The sequence below is a fragment of the Octodon degus genome, unplaced genomic scaffold, assembly GCF_000260255.1.
Source record: "Octodon degus isolate 3935 unplaced genomic scaffold, OctDeg1.0 scaffold00126, whole genome shotgun sequence".
Lineage (NCBI taxonomy): Eukaryota > Metazoa > Chordata > Mammalia > Rodentia > Octodontidae > Octodon > Octodon degus.
The window spans coordinates 7,773,264-7,791,059 of record NW_004524702.1 but is presented as its reverse complement, the minus strand read 5'-3'; the positions used below and the strand labels follow the sequence as shown (position 1 = coordinate 7,791,059).

Here is a 17,796-nt window from a genome sequence, read left to right as displayed (position 1 = left end):
TTTTTGTATTTATTTATTTATTTTGTGTGTGTGTGGCCAGCTCAGCCCACCAAGGGGCGGGGCTGGCTGGCATGTGGTGCTGGGGATTGAACCGAGGTCCCTGTGCTTTATGCTTCAGCTTAGCTTGTTCTAAGTAGGTGCTTTAGACCACTGAGCCATCTCACCAGCCCTCTTTGATGTTCTTCTGTCCCTACATCTTTTTTCATACTAGTAATTTTCCATTTCAATTTTCCCAGTATGGCTCTCCCTCTTAGGGTACTCAATAAGCACAATGCTGGACTTCTAAGGCAGGCTGAGAGGACACAGGACCTGCCTCAGGAGCCAGGTTCCTCTGACTTCCCTGTTCCCCACCAAGTACGCAGGGAGGGGCTTTCTGCGAGGGTCGCACATTTGCCTAAAGTGTGCACCCACTGGACACAACCAACCTCTGTTTGTCTCTTTCCTGAGATTTCAATAATTAAACTCATATCTCAGAAAGCAAGAAGTCATTCAAGAACACCTGGACAGATTCTTGTCACATACCACTCTATTTCAGTCTCATAGAAAACCTTTCACAAACCATTGCCATTCTGTGAGGCAAACAGACTTTTTCTTGGCCACTGCCTGTTCTCCAAGCCCAACCAGGTCCTGCAGGAATCATTTCCTATTCCCTTTTAAGGTCCATACCCCCATTCTCCTCGTCTCCTATACAAAAGGCAGTATCTGAGTTATATAATGTTGGGATTGTGATTAATCATACTCTTCTGATTTTCTTTCATGCTTTTTCCCTTTCTGCATGTTAATCAGTTTGTCTGCATTTTCTCCCAATTAATCTCTGTCAGTTTATTCCAGTGAAACTTCAGAGGGCAGAGAAGAAATGTGCATCTGTCCCTACAATGGAGTCATTTTTAAAGGACTAAAATGTGATGGCAAATCAGTCAAGAGAGACACAGGGGGGCTGGGGAGATGGCTCAGTAGAATAAGCGCTTCCCTGGCAAGTGCAAGGGCCTGAGTTCAATCCCCGGTTCCGCCAAAAAGAAAAAAAAAGAGAGAGACACAGTCCACACTGCCTGCATTCTTCTCATGTTTAAGGTTATTTGGTATTTGGGACAGTTTTTTTTCTGTGTATATGCTTGCTTCATAAGTATTTATATGATGGTTGTATATTCTTCACTGTGTAAGTGTCAAATACTACAAATACTGACAAATAACTGGGGGGTAATAGAAATTTTTACAACCTGTAAAGAATACATCCTACTTACATGTGCTTATGAAGTGGAAAATCTGGGTTAGAGTGAAAGGGTACTCAAGACAAACATTCTATAACCCAAAACTTCATTTAGGAACAGCTCTGAGAGCAACAAATAGAGAATTTCTTATTTTTTCCATAGTCCCTCTGGATTCAACCTTTTTAAGCTCATAATTCTCCCTCAATCTAGAATTTGGTATATTATTAGTATTACATATTTATATTATGGATTAAATAGGCTTTTGTGGGTTAGGATGATGCTGTAAGACATAAAGGAAGAGGATAAAATAGATGAACTCAAGAATTGGGATTCTCTGGTCTGGCGATAGCTCAGCAGATTAAAGTGCCTGCTTAGGCAGGCACAGGGACTGGGGTTCAATCCCTGGCATGCTGTGCCGGCCCTACCCCCCTCCCCCGGGCACGCTGAGATGGCAATTGAAAGTGGGTATGGGGGCACTTGCCTGTAATCCCAGCACTTGGGAGGCTGAAAACAGGAGGATCACCATGAGTCCAATCTGTGTAGTAAGACCCTGTAGACCCTGCACTAAATACATTAAAAAAAAAAAAAAAAATGAAGAAGAATTGGGATTTTCAAAGCAGAATATGAGGTCTCTAATACTTGGATGTGGATAATGTAAAAGTGAGCCTTAAAAAACATATAGTTTTGAGATAGGGTCTGGTTATGTTGCCTAAGTGGGTCCTGAACTCCTGAGCTTAAATAGTCCTTCCACTGCAGCCTTTTAAGCAGTTTTTTGTATTTTTTTTTTTTTTTAAAGTGCTGCTAAGGTTTCGAACCAGTTAATTTAGTGCTCTTTTTTTTTTTTCCTTTTTTTTTGCGGAACCGGGGATTGAAAAATTTAGTGCTCTTAAATGCTGTTAGGCAAAAGCAAAGCTGGAGTCTTGGCTGTTGCTAGGTGCTGCTCACAGGGCCCTGCTGCTTTGTAGGGGCCAAGGAGGAAGTGAAAGACTGTGCTGTGTCTTCCTGCGGTAGATTAGAGAAGACCTTAGAGCTGAAATGATGTTACAGGAGAGAAAAAGTGTGCACCAGTTAAATTTGAAAAATGAGACTGCTTTAGGGTCAATTTTTTTTTTTTTGCAGAACTGGGGATTGAACTCAGGCCCTTGCGCTTGCCAGGGAAGCGCTCATTCCACTAAGCCATCTCCCCAGCCCCTTTACGGTCAATTTTAAAGAAATAAAACGCAACTTTTTCTCCAGTAAGTATAAAATTACTTGTGGTTTACGAGTAAACAAACACAACTGTAGTACTCTTTGACTTTTACCTAATTAGCATCTTTTTAAATGTATTTTTAAATTTCAAAAAATCATTTATTTGATACAGGGTCTCGCTATACAACTCAGACTCAGTGATTCTCCTGTCTCAGCCTCCCCAGCACTGGGATTACAGGCATGCGCCACCATGCCCAGTTTCAGTGGCTACAAGCATAGCATGCAGTACCAGGGATCAAACCCAGGTCCTTGCGCTTGCCAGGCAGGCACTTAGACCATCAAGCTATCTCTCCAGCCCGCTAATTAGCATCTTTCAAATCTAGATAGAGATAATAACTCAGCAGGGCTTCTCACTGAACACATCTGGTCCTTTGTGATCCACCATTTTTATTAGGATAAAGTTTAAGTAGTGACTGTGATACCAAAGCACATGGCACTAATATTTAATTCTCTATCCCGAAATATTTTTATTAAAAAAAATAAATCTGATCACTATCATCTTTGGCATTTTGCTGGGTTTGAAAAAAAGTCAAGTTCAAATCCAAACTTCAGTCTTCCAGTTTGAGAGTCTCTGTTCTCTAGGTAGAACAGTTGGAAAAAAGGTCTTGGTTTAAAAATAATTATACCCAGGAAGAGAATGGTTCTCATACCTCAGGGAGCCTTGGTGCATAGTTGAGGGAGCTGTGCTGTGGGAAGGAAGCCCAGAAGAAAAGCCTGGAAGTGGGTGGGGCACTTCCTTCCTCCTCCCCTCTGCACTCTTCTCTCAGGTTCCTGGCCCAGCTCTCCTTGGGCTTTCTGCAGCCCTCTCTCTTTCCTCTCCCTGCCCAACTCCAATTCTAAACTTTCTCCTTCAGAAGCAGGATGGAGGCCAAATGGCTCTGAGAAAAATGCAATTAAAAGAAATTCTAAAAGACCCCTAACTTTAGTAATAACTCAGAATAGAAATTAAAACATAGGTATTTTGAAAAGGTCTTTTACTGGGGTGGAATGAGGTACTTATTTTACTGCTTTTCCTAAATATTTGCACACACACATTTGCTTGATTCTAAATTTAAAAGCAGCGTAGCATGTTCAAGATGTAAATGATTGAGCTTTCAAAAAGTATTTCAGGACCAGGGATGTAGCTGAGCAGGACAAGCACCTGTCTGGCAAACACAGGGTCCTGAGTTTAATTCCCAAAAATTCAATTAACAGAAGTATTACATTAGTACTTAAAAGTAGCAAGATATTGAAATAACTAAGATTGATATTATTATAATTATTAATGTAAATAGCTGTTTTTTGGTGGCCAGTATGTATTTAATAAAATCTAAAGCTCGTGGGAGCTGGCGAGATGGCTCAGTGGTCTAAAAGCACCTACTTGGAACAAGCTTGGGAAAGCACAGGGACCATGGTTCGATCCCCCAGCACCACATGCCAGCCAGCCCCGTCCCCTGGTGAGCTGAGCTGGCCAAACACACACACACACACACACACACACACACACACACAGAATAAATAAATAAATAAATGTTTAAAAAAAATAAAGCTCGTACAGCTAATATGAAAACTATGCCATCCAAGAATATATTTCAGATTAAGTAATTTTGTGCTTAACTCTAAGCATGCATTGAAATAGCCTCACAATACTGGTAGTCTTTTATTTAAAAAAAAAAAAAAAAAAAGCAAGACTATTTCATTACCATCTGTGTGTAGCCAGGCTCAGGAATATATATTTTTAAAAACTTCCTTGGTGAACTTCATGCCTACTTCTGGTCAAGTCACTGATTTAGAGGATGCTACATTCTATTACACTCAACTCTCGATGTACTCCGGTCAGTCATGGTAAAACTTAAGATCTCACATGCAAAGCTGTGTTGGTTACAAACCCATTAGTGGCATCATCATCATCATCATCTGGGGTTTGTTTTTAAGTGTCACAATAGTAACTGAAAAACATTTAAAGTTTCCTTTCACACTATCACTTGGACCTTAAGCACAACCCTCCACCCCCGGACTGAGAGTCTCCCAGAAGGTGATTGTAACCAGCTATCTAAAACTAATCAAGTGGGGGTCAGGGAGATACTTGGTGGTCGAGGCACCTGCCTGGCAAGTGCAACGAATGGGTTCAATCCCCCATATCATAGGTTGTGCGAGTCCCACGCCGAGCCAGTCACCAAAAGCAAGCGTGCTGGCACACACCTGTAATCCCAGCACTGGGGAGGCTGAGACAGGAGGATCACCACAAGTCTGAGCTGCATAGCTCAGACCAAATAAATAAATAAATAAGTTTTTAAAAAAATTAAGTGGGAATTTAAGGTAATAGATTGAGGGGTGAGCTGGGAAAGAAGAGTTTTCTTTAGTACAGCCACCTATCTATAGCATAAGGAATAAGTTAGGCTAAAAAGGGGAAACTGGTAATAAGATGTTTCCTGAAATAGGTCTTCATTAGTTTATTTACACTGATGAGAACTCACTGTGTATTCCCCATGTTCAGATGGAAAGAAAAACATTACCTCAATATTTATTTTCAGATCATGATGTAATGATTACCCCTATTAATAATTTAAAAATTAAGAGCTCAACATTGGCCAAGCATTGGCTGTGACTCATCCACATGGCTGACACTGACAAAGGTTCTACAATCTGAGGTACAGGATCTCAGAATAAATCCTGAGGGCAATTCACTGACCTTCTCAGACCAAAAAGCTACAACTCTTGTTGCACAGGTCCTGCTTTACCTTGGTCTTAGCCATCCAGTAGAAAAGTATGAAGACGAAATATAGGAAGTAAAGCCATGTTGTTGTGTTGAGTTGTGGGGGACTCAGGTCAATAATTTCTGACATTGCCAGTTAAACAGAAGACCCAATGCTATTATGGGCTACTGGACTCTTTTAGAATATTTTGCTGAGTTTACACACCTATAATATTCAACAACGGAACTTAAAAAAAATTGGGATATAACTATGAATGACCATTTTGTATCTGTGTATTCAAAGTGGTTGGGATAGATATATAGTTGCATTCTCTTAATGAATAGAATGATTTGTTTTAATGGTGTTTGTAAGTAGGATCACAAGTCTGCATCTTGTACAGCAATTAACCGCTAAGAAGAATATATGCAGTGTATTATTTCTTGAAACTGTACTTTCGATTTGATTTGAAACTGTCTCATTGCTATATGTTTATCAATAAAACTTTGAAAATAAAATAAAAATGCCAAAAAAAATAAAATAAAATAAAATAAAAATAAAAATTAAGAGCTCATTTTACTATTTTGATACCATGGGCTACTCTCTTAAATTCAACTTATCTCCATCTACATATTATACAAAATTTACTGACATACCTTGGATCAAGAAGACTCCTCAAAAATTTGAAAAGTAACAGCTGGTTCTGAAAGGAGAAACAAAAAAATAAATTAAATATTAAAACCAATTTCACAAATTATACCACAGTAAAGAACCATTCTAGGCAGTCTCTTTTTTTTTTCTTTTTTTTTTTTTTTTGTATTTTAGGGAAAGGTCTACAGGGTGTTCAGGGTCTCACTACTAGATCAGACTCGCTGTTTACAGTCTCCCAAGTGCTGGGATAACAGGTGCACGCCACCACGCCCAGTGTCAATTGCTGGCTCAGCACACCCCACGGGCAGGTCCCGCATGGCTTCTGGTGCTGGGGATCAAACCCCAGGCCCTGCGCTCTGCCAAAGGAGGCACTTTAATCCACTGAGCTATCTAGCCAACACTTTAATTTTATTTTAATTTATTGATTTTTTTTAAGCACATGCAATTTTGAATGGAAGAAAAATATACCTTTCTGGATTTTACAAAGGGCTGTAATGAGACAAATCCCTAAGATGTTCCCAGCACAAGAACCTTGGAGAGGCAGTGACTGGCACTTTGAACCATTCTACCCAAATTATTTACCAGTTTGTTTATTTTTTTGGCAGAACCGGGGATCGAACTCAGGCCTCTGTGCTTGCCAGGCAAAGCGCTTATTCTGCTGAGCCATCTCCCAGGCCCCCAAATTATTAATTCAGTACGCTGTTCTTATTTTCTTGTGAAACTGAGAATCTGTGATGTAAATTCTGAGTTCTGGATGCAATGCCTCAGCTGTCCTGGTTACAGTTACCTGATGCAAGGCAATTCATCCAGGGAGGGTCGAAGGCCCAAGTGAAGGGACACCACCAAAACAAAATCACTATCTTCACAATATCATCAACTGCAGAAGTGATGGTAATCAAACTACAACATGTTAGTAGTCAACACACCATGATATCTAGGTTTTGCTTCTGACACTAATGAGCGAGGTGACTTTGCACTGTCACCTATTCTCTTAACATTCAGTTTCCCTACGTGGGAAAAACTCCCAGAAATATCTTCTCTGCTTTCTGCACAGAGTAGTGGTGAGGGTTAAATAAGATAAAGCTTCTTCTACTACATAAATATAAATGTTTCTAAGTTCTGGTGAAATCTAAGCAAAAAATGATTGGTTTTCCTTTTTTGTTTTTCTGTATTTAGGACAGGGTCTACAGGGTCTCACTATGTAGATCGGACTCATGGTGATTCCCTGTTTTCAGCTTCCCAAGCACTGGGATTACAGGCACGCACCACCACACCCAGTCTCAATGGCCCTCTCAGTCACCCCAGGGGCAGGGCCAGCACAGCACACCAGGGACTGAACTCTGGCTGCTGCGCTCTGCCTAAGCAGGCACTTTAGTCTGCTGAGCTAGCAGGCCGGCCCTGGTTTTCCTTTTTAACACATTCAAACCTCATCTGTAAAAAGCAGAGGATTTCCAAAATGAAAAGGATTAATGCCATTTAAAGAGTATCATTTTTTAAACATATATTTATTAGCCTTTAAAAAGACTGGTACATAGTACTCATTAGTCTTTGATTTCCTATCTTTTCCCTATCACCATTTTATTTTACACTATTTTCTATGACAATGTCATTCTGGCTTATTTTTTTCTCAAGAATTCTGAAAATAATTAGAGACACAATGTTTGCCATCTAAACTAAAGATACTTTGTAAGATCTGTATGAAATAAGGCTCTGTAATAAAATAAAATTTATTTAAAAGAACTAAGACTCAACAGACTACAATCAAATAGTCACTTTCTTCTTGTCTATGACACTTTAGCTTTTATACATTTTTCTGAAGAATGACATTATATCCATTACTAGGCCTCTTGGTCTCAATATCACTACTGACTACAGGAAAAAAAAAAAAAAAAAATCCCGCCATTGATAATCTTACCTTAAACAAATAAACAAACAAAGACAAAACACAGCACCAGCATGCCAGGTGATGCTTGCCAAACTGCTGGCTCCAAGGGCAGGGGAGCTGTGGGTGCTGCAAGCGGTGTGAGCACACTCTACCTCATCCAAACAGGGGTTCTGTCCTCCAGGCCCTCCTCAGCATCCTGATAGGGTTCTGCCATCATTCCAGCAAACCTATTCTGTCACTGTCTGTTAGTTTATCTGTCTTTGTCCTTGGGAGCAGTAATTACATTTATGTTCTTGTGTTCTCAGCATGTTTCTGGACCCAGAGCATGAGTATGTATTGGATCAATGGCCAAGTCTTTATTCTGAGAACTGACCTAATGCTGGACAACCAAACCTGGTATCTGGGAATAATTTTTAAATTTTTCTATCATATTCAACTCATTTCCAAATCCTATTTTACTTCACAAAAACATCTGGAATCTGCCTCTCCACTAACACTGGCTTTCTCTTGGTCCTCACATCTTTTGCCCAGACCTCTTCTTGTCTTCTAAATGTCTCTGCTCCCTTTGTTCTCCCTGCCAGCCCATTCTCCACACTGCTAGCCAAAGTCCATTTTCTATAAAAGGGATCTAATAAAATCCTTTGTTTATAAATATGAGCAATTCTCTCATGCATAGAATATAAGTATAAATGTCTTCGAATTATATATAATATCAGACCTCAAGTTACATTTTTCAGCCTGTGTCATATGGACCTGCTCTTTCCTACACATCTCTCCCAGCCTAATAGAAGGCTGCTTCCACCGCTGCCCCACGATGACATGTTTCGTAGGGACCTGACCATATTTTGAACGCATGTGCTGCTTCACGGCTCTTGATGTAGAAACCCTTTCTCAACTCTGGAAAACTGAGGTCAATAATTCTAGAACCAGTGCAGTCCTTCTGAGAATTCCTGCCTGACTTCCTCACAGTCAATCTCACTCTTCTTTCATCCCAACAGCACTTTTCACACATCTCTAGTGCAGCTGTTGTGACACTGTACTGTAGTTCGTAAGTGCCCTGTTCCCCAGAAAAATATAAAGGAAGGGTTGAATTCTTACTGGTACCCTCAGGGCCCAGAACACTGTGGCAGGGACTGGGGGTACTACAAGCTCTTGAATGAATTCCAGATCTTTGCCCCTCAGGTCACCAGGCTCCCATTCGCTGCTCTGACTTCCATTTTGCACAGCTGCTCCCTACCATCATTAGTGCTATTTGAAAACTCCAGCTTGGGCTTTATGTCACTGCTACTGTTCTACTCCCATAATGGCAGTGAGCAAACTCAATACTAACATTGCCATCTAAGCGATAACAGCAATGCTAGGTCCATTAAATATTATATCCAACTGAGCTTCTCAATATTCAGCATGCACATAGCTGCATTTTACTTAAGATTATTCAAGAAAATTTCTAGAAAGTCAACACTAATTCTACCTTGAGGACCACCAAGTTTTGAGTAAGCAACATGAACCTTAAAGAAAATAGGGTTGTGGCTCCCACAGAAGAAGAAAACGGATGGAGGAGAGGATTTTCAGGAGACTGTGATTTCTACCGTGTGTATTATTGTTCCAAAGGTGCTCCTCTGATGTTAATGTTTGTTACACCCAAAGAGGATCGCCCTCATTTCAAGATCAGAGATCGGGGCCAGGGAGACGGTTCAGTGGAATAAGCGCTTCCCTGGCAAGTGCAAGGGCCTGAGTTCAATCCCCAGTTCCGCAAAAAAAAAAAAAAAAAAAAAAAAAAAAAAAAAAAAATCATAGATCATCACACAGCTGTTTATACTTAAACACACACACTACAGAAACTACTAAAGTTGTAACATCACTTTAAGAAATTGCTGCAATTAAAGTTTGTAGGTGTAGGCTTAACAACTGTCTCTCAACTGGATGTTTTCTCTGCAATATATGCTTGCAATATTTACCTTAAGTTTTTTGATGACTGTTTCAATCTGTTCAGAAAAGTGTGTAGCAACTAGCTCTGCAGCTTTACAGGGCTTCAGGGATACAAGTTCCTAGAGTAAAAGAAAAGAAAAAGCCATTTTAAATGGTATATTTAAATAGAATATCGGTGATTATGAGGTTTGGTTACCTACCTCCATACTGTCTTTCAGGAGACCTTGACATAGGGCCTCCATTTAATGTGTGCATTGCTAATGAGAAAAATAGAATATTTCATATAAAAAAATAGAATTCAACCCTTAAGGAGTGTAATTTTGAATTCTCAGCAAATGAAAGCACTATAAACTCTGGATTCTGGCCATGATATCTACAGGATAAACAGAAGGAACCAAAGCTTTCTGAGTTCTCTGTCAATGAATTTCACTCTTGAGCTTTAAAGTACTAAACACAAGAAATGGGAAAAGGTATAGTTGCAAATTCCTTTGTCTAAGAATTCTAAAACTTCACCTGTAGGTGTTTGGTAGATTTAGAAACCTTAAAATATCTTAAGAAATCAACTTAAGGTGCTAAATCTTAAATGAAGCTAAATATCAGTACTGTAAATTGACCCATAATAAGACCTATTTCTGCCAAATCTAAGATTTCTAATTTACCCTCCTCTTCAAATTTCCTTGATGCCACTGGCTACATTTTTCTTTCTGGAACTCTCTTCTTTCTTGGATTATAATTTGCCCCTCCAGGTGGCAGTTTCCAGGTGGCAACACTGACACTGCTCAGCCACAGCCATGGAGCACAGCTAAATGCAAAGACTAAATGTAGACCAGCATCTAGTAAGACCTAAATAAGTTGTCACTGCAATATTCATGATATCTTTAATAATTATTATTAGGCAGTATTTGTAAATTAGTACTAATTAGCTGACACAAATAATTATATGTACACTAATGAGCTACCTCCCAAAAGAGAATATAAGCTAATCTATTTCACAAACAAAAGGGGTATATTACTACTAATCTGCACATTAAAAAGAAATTATTATCAATTTATAAGAATTTGAAAACTTAGGCAAAATAGATAAATTCCTAAAAAGTATAATTTCATAAACTGACTTAAGAAACAGAAAGCCTGAATCAATTTTCAACCATAGAAAGTCAGGTAAGCTGGGATGTGGTTCAGTGATAAGAATGCTTGCTGACCTCCAGCCCTGGGAAAGAAAGTAAACAGACAAACAAAAAAGACTTGGCATGGTAGCACGAAATTGGGGCTGGGGAGATGGCTCAGTAGAATAAGTGCTTGCCTGGCAAGCACAAGGGCCTGAGTTCAATCCCAAGTTCCGCCCAAAAAAAAAAAAGAGTTGCTCAAGTATAAGAGTTTAAAGCCAGGTTGAGCAACATAGCAAGCAGATACTATTTCAGGAGGACAAAAAAGAGTATCAAAAATCTTTCCATATGGGCAACAAATGGCCATATGGAAAGTAAGTTCTAATAACTGCAGTGGTACCTCAGTTCACACATGCAAAAGACTTCAATGAACACATCACAAAAAAGAAAACTTATGTGGCCAATAAACATGAAAAGGCTGTCCATGTCAATAGTAATTAAAGACATATAAATCTAAAATGTAATGAGCTACCATTACACATCCAAAACTGGAAAAATTTAGGGCCAATGGGAATGCTCCAATGCTGGCATCCACTGAAGCTGAAGATGTCAATCTCAATTACCTACCAACTGTATATCCTTTATTACATCACATTGAGATTATTGGTCATCATGCACCATAATCACTTGGTGGACTTGTTAAAACATGTGGTTGGGTCCCACCCTCAGAGTTTCTGCTTCAGAAGGTCTGAAGTGGAAACAAACTGCATTTTTACCAAGTTCTCAGCTAACGCTGGGCACTAGACTGAGAACCACTGTGCTAGAGATGCATGTGGCTGTGCTCAAGATATGTATGTACAGTATATAATATGTATGTATATGATCATGCATAGATTTATTTTAATAGTCCCAAACCAGAAATAAGTGAAATGTCCATCAACAATAGAACGGATAGACTATTACAGCAACGTGTAGACTTCTCCACCAGGTCTCATGTGTCCATAAGTAGAAATTGTGAAAGGTGACTGAATCACGGGGGCATGATTTTTTTATGCAGTTTTCTGATTTTTTTATTTAAAAATAAAATAGTCTTGGGCTGTGGAGACAGCTCAGCAGTCTAAGCACCTGCCTAGCAAGTGTAAGGACCCAAGTTTGATGCCTGGTACCACATGCCATGCTGACTCCAGAACCCCAGGTGCCCTGTGCTGGCCCTGAAACCAGGCGTGGTGGTGCATGCCTATAATCCCAGTGCTGGGGAGGCTGAGACAGAAGGATCTCTACAAGTTTAAGCTGCATAGTGAGATTCTACACCAAATAAATAAATAAATATTTTTAAATAGTCTTTAAAATTGAATGAAATATGTTCTGCCCATATTGGCAAAACAGTTTAAACCAGAAATTCTTTGCTAGACTAGGAATCAAGAGGTCCAAACCAAAAATGGATCTTAGAGGTCTTTAGATCCTGAAACTAATAAAAACCATGTGCCTAAGCACATGTGCAATATTATAAGATACAGATCCAAATATCTCATTAGAGTCTTAAAAAAAGGTCTAGAAGTGCAAAAGTCCTAAGAACCATGATGTTTACATTGTATACTGTCAAAAAACTATTGTGATAACTTTTTCCTATGTGCTTTTGTTGACTGTTTACATAACTGAAAACAGAAGATCTTCAATAAAAACTCCATACACTTGTAAATATGGCCTTAAGAGACATTAAAAGAGGGCTGGGGTCTGAGTTTAATCCCCGGTTCCGGGAAAAAAAAAAAAAGAAAAAAGAAAAAAAAGAGACATTAAAAGGTTTGAGGTGAAACAATGTGCAGATGTGACAAAAGTCAGAAGAAATAATTGTTTTGCAGCAAAAATACTTCTTGCTTCTCTAGCATGAGATTTATGCTGAATACTCTGTTTGCCCACTGACTAATTCATCACATTTCACATTATGCAGAGAGATACTGCTTCATTTTAGGGTGTCTGGAGTCTATGTTCAAACCACTTCATAATGTAGATTAATTAAAATAAAGAATGAGCCACAGAATAACTATAGAGATCAGAAACTGATGATGAAAAGGAGACAAAATTAATGTTCAAGGAAAGAGAGAAAATTCAAAACTGGAGGAAGATTTTTTTTTTTTCCCCCAGTACCGGGGATTGAACTCAGGACCCTGCACTTTCCAGGCAAGTGCGTATTCTACTGAGCTATGTCCCTGGCCCTGGAGGAAGATCTTGTGTTCTGTCACCAATACCCATTCATCTGGTTTGGAAGATGATAACCCTAAACTACACATGGCATGCTCTCCTCTCAGTCCTACTATAAAAAAGCGCTTCTGTCATGAGTGTCACACAAAGGGGAACTTCTTTGCTCTGCATGCAGAATCGACGTCATGTTCTCAGTCCTACAGATGAGAGGATGACAGTCACTGCAGACCACATGCCTCCCACTGACTAACCAGCTTTCCCACTGGATGGTCACCTAAGATACTGTCCCTGTGCACAATTTAAGTATGAAAAGAGCTTTAATCCTCACGCGAATCAACATTAATAATATGGTACTTAACACTGCTCAATTAGGAGAAAGTTAATTCAGTAGAATCTTTTTAAACAGAGAAGTTTAAGAAGTTGTATTGAATTAGTACCTCAATATGATCCATCGCTTTGTGCCACACAGACTGCTTCTCCTCGGCACTGTGGCCAGGAATGGATAAGATATTGTGAATGTAATTAAAGACTTCTTCCTGAAAAGTACAAGCCAGTTTAACTTACTCATCCCCTCACTGGAACAATGTTCAATCACTACCTTCTACCTGTACTAGTCTCGGTAAGTACTATCTTTGGAGATGGAAAATCATTTAGACAGTTAACTGAAGAGAAAGGTTAATTACTTAAAGCCAAGGGTAGAATCTTAGTGGCTACAAGTCTGTTACAATTAATTTTAATTTATTAACTTCCAAAGACCCAGTAGAGTAATATTATACTTTTGCTTTTGGTGGTTTTGTCCACTCTCAATTTCACCTCATTTACCCTTTCCCTTGCCTAGCATGCTCATCTACACTGATTTTTATTTTCTCTATACAATCTCTATTCAGTTCCTTGAACATACTGACCTTCCCCACCCCTATGTTTGCATATTCTGTTCCCGATCTGGAAACACTCTTCCTTTGGCTCGAGTCACTCACTCACTTCTCAAACTTCTCAAATTCTGTTTTTATGTCACTTTCTCTGAGATTCATTTTCTAGCTCCTCTGTAGAAGTTAGTCCCACATTACCCTCTAACATTGCACCCAGTTTCTTACACTTACATAGCACTCACCCAAGCACTTACCACAATCTATAATTATATTTTTGGTTTTGCAGTGCCTATCAGTAAACTTAAATTCAGAAATTGTGAGAATTAAGATTTACATTTGTTTTTAATTATCAACATAGAACTGGCTTTATTACAGCAACTAAATAAAAACCTGGTGAATAAGGAAAGAAAACTTTGGATCAGCAAACACATGACTAAGAATTTCTACTGAATAGCTATTTCTACTGATAAGGGAAGGAAACTAAGAAAAAAAGGGTATAAAGCAGTTATTCACTTGCCTCTCTTAGTGGGTCACGCAAATAACAATCAATAATTTTGTCATATTGGTGTTCTCGTTCATACATAAATTCACAAATTTGGTAGCTAGAATGTAAAAGGAAAACTGTGTCAAACAGGCATTCAGTTGTTATCTTACTGGCTTAAGTTTGCTTAGTCACAAATGCTAATATTTAAAAAATATGAATAATGTGATTTCTAGAGTTAATGTTGTGCAGGTTAATTGTGTCTAATCTTGATGCTCAAAGGCTTTCTGGATATCAGAATATTTCACATTTTAGAATTTTATTTTATATTTATTTATTTATTTATTTATTAATTATGGAACCGGGGATTGACCTCAGGCCCTTGCGCTTACCGGGGAAGCGCTTATTCCACTGAGCCATCTCCCTGGCCCTAGAATTTTAGATTAGGAATGTTTAACCAGTAAGGTATGTGTCAATATTTCAAATTCTAAAATATCTCCAAAATCTGAAACACTTCTGTTCCCAGTGTTCTCAGATAAGAGACACTCGCTTATAGTAAGTACTTGAAGATCAGTATCAGTCATTCCCCTTACTGTAGGTTTATGATACTGCTGAATACTCTGTTTATAAGCAATGCTGGGTACAAAAAAAAAAAAAAAAAAGAGTTAAAGAAATGATGAAAGAGCCAACCAAATAGCTCAGCAGATTAAAGTGCCTACAAGCAGGTGCAGGAGCAGGGGGTTTAATCCCCAGGCCTGCTATACTGGCCCCACCCCCAGGGCACACTGAGACAGCAATTGAGACTGGGCATGCTGGAGCGTGCCTGTAATCCCAGCTCTTGGGAGGCTGTAGACAGGCAGATCACTATGAGTACAATCTAGTAGTGAGACCCTGAACACCCTGTAGACCCTTCCCTTAAAAGTACAAAAATAAATAAATAAAACAAAAATGTTTTAAAAAGAAATGATGCATGATTAGGCAAGAGCATGAACCAGGGTTCGATCCCCAGCACCACATGCTGCATCAGCCCTACCCCACGCATACTGAGCAGGCCATTGAGACCAGGCATGATGCATGCCTATGATCCCAGCACTGGGGAGGCTGAAAACAGGAGGATCACTATGAGTCCAAGCTATATAGTGAGACCCTGTACCAAATACATAAAAAAAGAAAAAAAGAAATGCTGCATTACATTTTTAAAAACCCAACAAATAAGGTACCAATTCATTATCTGCATATACGAAGATTTTCTGCTCAGAATTAAGTAGGACAAGATGTTCAACAAAACAGCAGTGTTAATATAATGAATCTTATTTGTATGTCCAATTTTGCAACTTAAAAACCTACAAAATACCATGGAAATATTACATTTTAAAAATCTAAAACAATAAAACATCATGACACTGACTTACTTTCTTCCCTTCTTTTTTTTCTTTCTTTCTTTTTGATATTGGAAACCAAACTCACAACCTTGTACTTGCCAGGCAGGCCCTGGCCTGCTGAGCTATACTTCCAGCCTAATAGTTTCATATTAAAACAAATGTTACAATTTCAAAAAACCCAGCAATGCATCAGTCTACTGGGCTTCATGTCAAAGAAACATAATTTAATAGTTTTATACAAAACTAATACATGATTTCAAAATAACTTACAACTCAGCTTTTTCTGCCATACGAATGAGCCGGCTTTCTTCAAATTGAACTATGCCCCCAGCATGCAGCAATTCTAAAAGGACCTGAACATTAAAATAAATGAGTAAAAACATGTTGCAACTTATTTTTATCTATCAGCTCTATAAAGGTCCATTCAGTCATGTGCACTATTACTTTTTTTTTTTAACTGTTGACATTTTGACTTGCATTCACAAATGGGAGGGGTCAGACTGCTGTTACAGTAGGGACTATACTGCATGTCAGTCACAAAAGAGAGATGGCTCTGCTTTTCAAACACAGGAGGAATGCCCCAGTATTTGCAGATGAAGCTCTTAGAATACTGAACAGACTCACCAAAACTATGCTAAAAAATGTCTACACATGGGGCTGGTGAGATGGCTCAGTGGTCTAAGGCACCTACTTGGAACAAGCTTGGGAAAGCACAGGGACCACGGTTCGATCCCCCAGCACCACATGCCAGCCAGCCCCGCCCCCTGGTGGACTGAGCTGGCCACACACACACACACACACACACACACACAAATAAATAAATATTAAAAAAAATGTCTACACATATCTTTTTAATAAATAAGTTTTTGTTTCACACTTTAATGTCCTATAGTTCTTTAAAATCCACTATCCATAGGTAGCATCTATGTTTACATACTAATTTTTAAAAAATTAAACTTTGCATATTCTCATAGTAGCACTACTTACACTATCTAAAAGGCAGAAACAATCCAAATGTCTATCATCAAATGAATGGATAAACAAAATACAGTATGTGCATTAAGGGAGCATTAATCAGCCTTTAAAAATGAAAATTCTGATACATGCTAAACATGGATGAACCTTAATGACATTACAATAACTGAAGTAAGTCAAACACAAAAAGACAAACACCATGACTGCACTTTCAGGAGTTACACAGAAAAAGAAAATACTGAGAGACAGGAGGTGGAATGGTGGCTTACTCAGGCTAGGGGCTATGGGAATAGGGAGTTACTGTTTAAAACACATAGTGGCTCAGGATGAGAAGAAGAAAAAGTTCTTGGAGAAGGACGGCAATGATGATTATTGAACAACAATGTGAATTGTGACTAATGTTGCTGAACTGTACACCTAAAATGGTGCATTTGATGTTGTATCTTATAACAATAAAAACAAAAATACTGGGATTCATATAAGTAGTTGTTTGCTGTTTTTTAATGTATTTGGTACAGGGTCTACAGGGTCTCACTATGTAGATCAGACTCGTAGTGATCCTCCTGTTTTCAGCCTCCCAAGCGCTGGGATTACAGGCATGTGTCACCATGCCCAGTCTCAATTGCTGTCTCAGTGTACCCTGGGGGCGAGGCTGGCACAGCACAAGGGGGTTGAACCCTGGCCTCTGTGCTCTGCCTAAACAGGCGCTTTAGTCTCCTGAGCTATCTGGCCAGCCCATATAATTAGTTTTTATCACACTAAGTAGTTGCATTAAAAAAATGTGACAGGATGTGCTATATGCATCAATTTTTAAATAACCCCCAAAAGATATGGAAGAAGCATTACACACTCAGAGCAGCATGAGAAAACTCTTGCCTATATTTAAATCCAAGATCTAAAGTATCAGGATCCTTCTCAGAAGTCTAAGAAATCATTTAACAATATTTTTTCTAATATAGTAAATTTTATTATTTTCCAGTTAAATAAAACCTATTTAAATATTATACTTCAGAATCTAAAGTTAATGTTTGGAGCACTATAATGTACTTTATATAAAAAAAATATGAAGTGAACCAAATCTACTTTGTCAACTTAGAAAAAAATAATAGAAATGCCATTACTAGAGCCAGTTTAACCCACTAGAGCCAATTATTAGATTTCCAGGAAGTTCGCAAGCCAGTTTTTATTTTT

The 17,796-nt window shown here is 38.7% G+C and overlaps 1 protein-coding gene across 1 annotated transcript in view; it reads right to left on the bottom strand.

The window, feature by feature from the left end:
* Positions 1-17,796, bottom strand: part of Vps8 (VPS8, CORVET complex subunit) — a 241,770-nt gene that overhangs the window by 91,653 nt on the left and 132,321 nt on the right. The window contains 5 exon segments of the mRNA XM_023700650.1: positions 5,785-5,831; positions 9,623-9,712; positions 13,336-13,434; positions 14,285-14,369; positions 15,901-15,983. Of these exon segments, the coding sequence (XP_023556418.1) occupies positions 5,785-5,831; positions 9,623-9,712; positions 13,336-13,434; positions 14,285-14,369; positions 15,901-15,983 (404 nt within the window).